The 7,500-nt window shown below is 43.1% G+C and overlaps 1 protein-coding gene across 1 annotated transcript in view; it reads right to left on the bottom strand.

The window, feature by feature from the left end:
- thada (THADA armadillo repeat containing) overlaps nucleotides 1–4,572 on the bottom strand; it is a gene marked incomplete at both ends in the record, with an annotated part of 107,777 nt that extends 103,205 nt beyond the window's left edge. Inside the window, 9 exons of the mRNA XM_080848545.1 lie at nucleotides 1–38; nucleotides 430–524; nucleotides 1,179–1,360; nucleotides 1,669–1,717; nucleotides 1,931–1,963; nucleotides 2,359–2,507; nucleotides 3,392–3,534; nucleotides 4,267–4,373; nucleotides 4,500–4,572. The exon at nucleotides 1–38 is cut by the window's left edge and continues 189 nt beyond it. Coding sequence (XP_080704671.1) covers nucleotides 1–38; nucleotides 430–524; nucleotides 1,179–1,360; nucleotides 1,669–1,717; nucleotides 1,931–1,963; nucleotides 2,359–2,507; nucleotides 3,392–3,534; nucleotides 4,267–4,373; nucleotides 4,500–4,572 — 869 coding nt within the window. The remainder of the gene's footprint in view (nucleotides 39–429; nucleotides 525–1,178; nucleotides 1,361–1,668; nucleotides 1,718–1,930; nucleotides 1,964–2,358; nucleotides 2,508–3,391; nucleotides 3,535–4,266; nucleotides 4,374–4,499) is intronic.
- Between the last annotated feature and the right edge of the window lie 2,928 nt (nucleotides 4,573–7,500).

A 7,500-nucleotide genomic window follows, 5' to 3' on the forward strand; every position in this document is an offset into this window, starting at 1 on the left:
GGGTCACGCGGCTGGGTGCACTGAAGCAGACCTGCAATCTAAAACCATATCAGATATTAAATGGTTGTTGGAACACTTTAAAGAAGAAGACGAAGAAGAAGAAGGTAGAATGTATTCATGGTTTGTATTGCTATTCATATATTGTCCCATTACGTGGGTGCTGGTGTGACGTGTACTTGTGTCTGTTGGGCTGAGCTGGATGGATACAATCCTATCTTTATGCCAATGTAGTTTGAACATAATTTCCCTCCCAAACAAAAGCAATACCATTTATCAATACAACCCCATTCATTTCAAACACATTCTACTGTTAATGAAGAAGGTAGAATGTATTCATGGTTTTTATTGCGATTCATATATTGCACCATTATGTTGGTGCATTTCTACTGTAATTCTACTGTTAATATTCCTATTACTGATGACTCTCACCTCTTTGGCCACATCCTCTTCGCTCTCCGTCACGGACCTGATGAGCAACACCACCGCCATCCCAGCAGTACTCTGGACGGACTGAATGAACTCCTCTACAGGGGGAGAGAGAGAGACACAGAAGATCAGGTGAGGAAAGGACGGTGACATAGACAAATCTAATACAAAGCCAGATAAGGTACAGTGACAACAACCAGCATGGCCCCGTTCAGAGTTAGAAAGTATTTTCAGAGCTAAATCCTATGGTGCTGTTACGGCAGACCCGGAGAACCAAAGGTCCCATAACATAAAAGGCCACGACTCTTGTTTTTGCGGGAAAACAGTAATTTTTATTATAATAAACACAGTGATGGTTGCCTTAAAAGAGGAAGAGATGGAAAACCAAATGCCAACCGAAAAGCCTTAGAACCAAACAACCCTTCGCTAAATCATATGATGCTTAGAACCAAACAACCCTTCGCTAAATCATATGATGCTTAGATCCAAACAACCCTTCGCTAAATCATATGATGCTTAGAACCAAACAACCCTTCGCTAAATCATATGATGCTTAGAACCAAACAACCCTTCGTGTAAAAACCCTTCCATTTCAAACAGAACCAAAGAGAAAATCCCATGGTTCCAGACTGCAGTCTCTCTATGAATACACACGTCACACATGACACACACACACACACACAAACACACACACACGTCACACACGTCACACACACACACAGACACACACACACACACAGACACACACACACCGTCTGTGAGGATGCGCGTGTAGCATCCCATCAGGCCACTCAGTGCCCGCTGGAGTGGGCATTCAGGTCCCGTCGTCTCCAGACGCTTCTGAGTCCTCTGCAGTACCAGCATCGAGGCCTTCACGGCCCCCAGGCAGGAGAACATCAGCTGGGCCTGGACCACGTGCCGCCCTGAGAGGGTCCTGGAGGAAGGAGCACGCACGCATGGGGGTCAGAGTCAAAGCTGGTACCGACCAGATTCCCCTAAAGAGTTAATTTACATCAGAGGCTACAGAGGCGTAAGAGAACGCGTCGAATACATGTTTATTACAGAGTGTATGTCATGTTTTGTTCTGTTTTGTTCTGTTATACTATGTTATGTTATGGTAGGACTTTTTGGTCGGTGCCTTGTCTTAAGATTTTCAGTGTCCAGTCTGACCCTGTGTCCTTTTGTGCATCTGACAAATAAAAGACTTGTAACTTGTAACGTGTTTAGAACCGACAGATTTACCTGTTCAGATTGAAGTATTCACTTAAAGCCTTCTGGAAGAACTGAAGCACTGAGGAGACACACACACGGAAGATACACAGAATTTCATCAACCACATTCAAACACAGTAATGTTGGGTTATCAACTGTAAACCTGCATCAACCATATTCACAAAATGACAGGGTTGTTTGTTTACAGTAATTTCATTCTGATTCTGGTTTCCAGATAACACATCCCTGTATGCTGTGACTCATTTTGTTTCTCATGGCTTTCCCTCACTTACCATCTGTCTGTAGAATTTGAATACACCTCTCGCCTGTAGGACAAGAAATACAACATTAAGTTGGGCATTTAAAGTTCAAGGCGAGAAATCAATCAATACGAATGGAGACCTTCTGTAAACCCCCTCACCCACGATGTGTTCATGCATCATCACCTTAGCATCTAGTTACCTCCGCCAAGGAGGGTATGTTTTCACCCCTGTATGTTTGTTTGTTTGTTTGTTTGTCAGCAGGATTACGCAGAAACGCATGGACCGATTTCCATCAAACTTTGTGTGGAGATTGGGTAATATAATGGCAATAATTGATTTGATTTTCAGATGTCAAGGTCAAAGGTCAAGGTTACAAGGCAGAGGTTTGCATTCTCTGAATGCTCCCATTCTTGTTAACTATGAGGCAGGCACAGCATGTGAAGGCATCTAAGACTCACCGATGGGAAATCGATCCAAACAGGAAGTGACCGTGTCCGTGAGGTTGGTGTAGTGTTCCGAGCCCAAGGACGACAGACCGTCAGACAGAGCCACAGACAGACAGACGGCGGTCGGCTCCTGCAACCACTCAGGGACTGATCTCAACGCGCTGGGGACGGACAGGAAACAGAAAAATGGAAGTCAGGATATGAAAACGTTATGGTTACTATGGTTACCATGACGGTATGGTTACTCGTGAAATAATAACAATGCACTCATAAGTGGCGTGTGCTGTGAGGACAACAGACACATTGATAAGGACGGACATTTTAGTTGTAGAATACCGTTTCCAAAAAAGTGTTGGCTGCAGACCGTATAGCCATTGTTTAATCTGTGATTCTAAATGCACAATAGAGACCAGTGTAGTACATTTGTCCATGTTACAGTGGATATCTGCTCCAATGTATTTCACAAAAGAGAATGTGAATTATATAATGCGTCACTGCAGGCCTCACAGTAATGCCTTTATGATCATGATCCACTTCTCTGACTGGGGCCACAGTGAGTTCGGGCCCTCAGGTTTCTACGGCCTCTGTACTATGAAGATTTCATTCAACACACTCCAGAGATTAGGGCTGAACGATTTGGCAAAGTAATATAATTGTGATTTAATATTTGATTATTTTTTTATCCTCCTTTTTTACCACAACAAAATGTAATGAATGATTTAAATATGACCAACACAATATTAGATACATTTAGTGTTAAATATTCTTTCCCACATTTTACATGTAACTGCTCATTACAGAAACAAGAACAACAAATCGGTGGCTTTGCCACTGTGCATTTAAGTAATTTAAGTTTAAACACAAAGCATGCACTTTTTAAACACTGTGTGCAAAATTAAAAAAGAATCTAAAGAATCTTTAATTTTTTTTGACAACGTTGTTATAGCGAATGTTGCGGTTTGAAAATCGCGTTTCACCTTATCGCGATTTAATCGCAAATGCAATGAATCGTTCAGCCCTACCAGAGATTCCCCTTAGGCAGTACCTGGCAGTGGCCCTCTTCAGGGGGTTCCTGGCCTGGACGGAGATGAACATCACACACAGAGCCTCCACACTGGCCAGCAGGAGAGGGGCTGGTGACGACGGGCTGTCCTCAGGCTGAGGTGTACCCTCCAACATGTCCCCAGCCTAGCAGGACAACAGAGAGGAGTCAGAGACATCAGGCTGAGGGGTACCCTCCAACATGTCCCCAGCCTAGCAGGACAACAGAGAGGAGTCAGAGACATCAGGCTGAGGGGTACCCTCCAACATGTCCCCAGCCTGGCAGGACAACAGGGTGAGTCAGAGACAACTGAGGCTCAAACGCCTTCAGAGAGCATGTGGATGCAAGTGCCAAGATATGTCCTTATATGGCCTGAACATAAGAAGTCTAATAAAGAAAAGTCAGGGAATGTACTGTGGCAATAGACTACTGTCATTAATCGACAAGGATGAATGTTTACAGCACACAGGCCTCCATGCTAGTATCCTGTTGCAGATACACTGGAACTGAGTTAGCACACTAATACTCAGCAGGCACGTATCCGCCCATCTGCAATTGGACTGCAGCAGAACTAGACTTGACTGCAAACGACAGCTTGAACATAATCTATGCTAGTCAATCGACTCTCATCCTTCATTTGAATTGACTTGGCACATTTCAAGTAGCCTTAAGCAGAACTACAATGTACTTGCAGCATTTAAGGCCTTCATTTAAGGTCTTCATTTAAGGGTTTTATTACAATGCATTTCTCATTTGCCTATTGTATACAAGAAGTACACTCTACTTACGTATTAAGAACACAATGTCAACTGAAATGCAATGAGACTAGTTCACTGTGGTCAAGATAACGCTACTGGCACGTGAGGTGAACAACACACCTTCTTGATAATCTGGATCTGCTGGACCGGGTCAGTCAAAGCCAGACACTCCAGCAAGGTCTGAGCGAGCTCCGTGCCAGTGGCATTTCCCTCAGCAGCGAGGGAAGCTGAAACACACACACACACACACACACACACACACACACACACACACACACACACACAAAAGTAGTACATGTGGACTTTACCACAGCCAACCATAACAACCCTCCATTGGCTAGTCGATTACTCACTTCGTAGTCTTTCCAATTTAGCATCGTCCAGCACCACAGCTTCCACCTTGGCCGTCTTCTTCTTTACCACCATGACGGAGTCTACAACACGACAACTTTCAATGACTAACCCATCTCAAACCACTTCCGAGGATAAATACTTACATCCATATCAAGGAGGACATCGGTTGTTATGTTTACAATAAGTCATCGCCTTAACAGTTATCTGGCAAAGTGAGCCAAACCACTTCGGTGCACTTGACATATCGCAGACTGACTGACTACCGAGTCACTACTAACCATTCAGTGAAAATATGAATAAATAAATGAAAATATCATGTATGTTTATTGTTAGAGGGATGCAACTTGTGGTCGTGACTGAAGATTGAAACTATCACTGAATAACGTTACGAAGGTTGTATTGTTCTAATGTAATGTGAAATAGTTGTGAAACTCATACAGTTATTATCTGACACCACAAGAAGGTTATTGTAAACTCAGCTTTACATGAACGAACAGGTCAGTCAACTTAACTGCTACCTAACGTTAGCTAGCAAGCTATATGGTTTTGGTGCAAATATGAAAGTATGGTTTAGTTTGCATACTGCTATCTGTGTAGCGCTTGTATTTGCTCAGCTTGTACATGCACCCAAACTGGCAGCAAATATAACTTACCGAAATATTCCTTCTAACAACAGCTAAATCCGCTTTCTTGCATTAATGTGAGACTTGCACATCAGAAACAGCGGTACATTTTCGACTGCTACACGTGTGAAACGTCAATTCCGGAATTCATGTAAGTCCCACCCAGTCTGAACGCTGATTGGTGTACAATTACAGTTTCTTCAAGTATAGTTGTGATTGGATAATAATCGAGTCACTTGAAATACCATAACTCACGAAGGCAGATCTACATGATTGCACCTAGAATGTATGGGATAGGGCAAGGCTTCCACAAGCCACGCCCTTGAGCCCACCCGTTTTCATACTTGGTCAGGGAATGCTGAAATGAAAACTTTGCGATGGAAAAGAAACCTCGACTTTATTCCAAAATGAGGTTAATAAGACAGAAATAACTGGGACACCGCGGCATTTGTATGTGACATGGAGTGAGTGCGGGGCCAACTTCTGAATAGCATCTGCTGTATACTGGGTGAGTAAAAACGTTAACATTTCGAATACTAGAAAATTATTTGACAGTAGCCTTTGGCTGTCATGTTGTTTTTCCAAGACGAAAATAATTAGTCTTTTCCCCAGGACACGTGTATTGTTTTAAAACGACTTGAAATATGTTTGTTAAAAGTTTGTGAAAATCTAATCTATACGATCTTGCATTCGTTAGATGTATATTTTATTATCTACTTTAGATGAAATTCACACGCTTCATTACGGAAAGTTTATTCTGACTAAATAGTCATGGAATAGTCTGGCATCACCGCTCGCAAACATCATGAATTTAAACTGTGAATCTGTGGATCAATAATTGAAGAGATTAGTGTTCGCCGTTCCAGAAGTCTAGAATCTATCTCAATCACTCTTTCCTCTTTTTATTTTAGCGATACCATCTTAAAGAACTAGTAGGTCTAAACCGTTTTTTCTAGTCTACTTCATCATGGTAAAGTAGTCTAGATCCAGATGGTTCTGAAACGGTCGAGCACCATTTTCCTTGAAAGCAGAAAGCAGACAAATTCATACCTCATCGTGGAGTTTAGAGGACAGTCGCGTCTATTGTAAACTCAGTAAATCTCCACAGAGTGCATGTCAATAGGCTCTTCAAATAACCTACACAGCGAAGAGAGTTCAACAGTAGGCCTACACTTAAAGCTAATATGCATGTACGGAAAGTGAAAAATAAAGATGTAGAATTGTGAAATGTTGGATCTTATAAAAGGCAATACACATCATGATCCAATGGCAATACACATCATGGCATATAAGATATGTTCAAAATAATAATATTATTTATTATAGGCACACATCACTCTGGGGGGCACGCAAATAGCACAGACACACACACACACACACACACACACACACACACACACACACATAGAGAGAGGGCTCTAACTGTTAAGTGTACCGCACAGGAAGTGGGCACAGATAGGATGACAGCTCTCCTCCCTGTCCCTTGGGGGCAGACAGCATTGTGGGAAGGATTCCTCCAGAGGAAAGCTGTGCCTCACTGATGAAGAGTTCTCACTTGACACACACACACACACACACACACACACACACACACAAACACACACGCACACACACACACACACACAAAGAGAGAGGGCTCTAGCTGTTAAGTGTTCCGCACAGGAAGAGTTCTCACTTGTGATGGCAAAAATGAGGGCTTGGAAGTTGAGCCTGTTTACATTCAAATGGATTCACAAAAGTTTTATCCAACAAGACACTGAAAGAGTTAAATTCAAGCTCAGTGTGGAGTAGTGACAAACTCTCTTCAGTCCAGGGCAGACATTTTTGCAATGAACTGGTGAGACACAGAGATTCAGAGAGAGAAAGGGGGAGATAGCGGAAGAGAGATACACACACACACACAAACACACACACACACACACACACACACACACACACACACACACACACACACACACACACACACACACACACACACACACACACACACACACACACACACACAGCACCAGAGAGGAGGAAAGCAAAACAAAAGAGATGGGTAAAGAGGAGTGCAGGGAAGGAGAAAGGGAGGATGAGAGGGATTGGCGAAAAGCATCGCAAGGGAAAAAAGAGAGAGGGAGGAGAGGGAGTGGTAGACCACAGTCTTGTTTTGGAGTTTTGGTGAGATAAGCAACTGAGTCATGAGTCACTTTCGTGGACAGTATCAGCGGCCACTCCGTTCATATCAGGCTGGTGATTCGTGGATGCTTCTCTCCTCACCTACCCAGCGGCAGCCATCTTGGCTCAACGACATGCTGTTTCCATCAGGCCTGATGGCGTCACCGCCTTGATGTTGTTTACCACAACAGCCCACTGAAAACAGTTAATTGCCCTC

Source organism: Sprattus sprattus (genome assembly GCF_963457725.1).
Source record: "Sprattus sprattus genome assembly, chromosome: 12".
In the NCBI taxonomy this organism is placed as follows: Eukaryota; Metazoa; Chordata; class Actinopteri; order Clupeiformes; family Clupeidae; genus Sprattus; species Sprattus sprattus.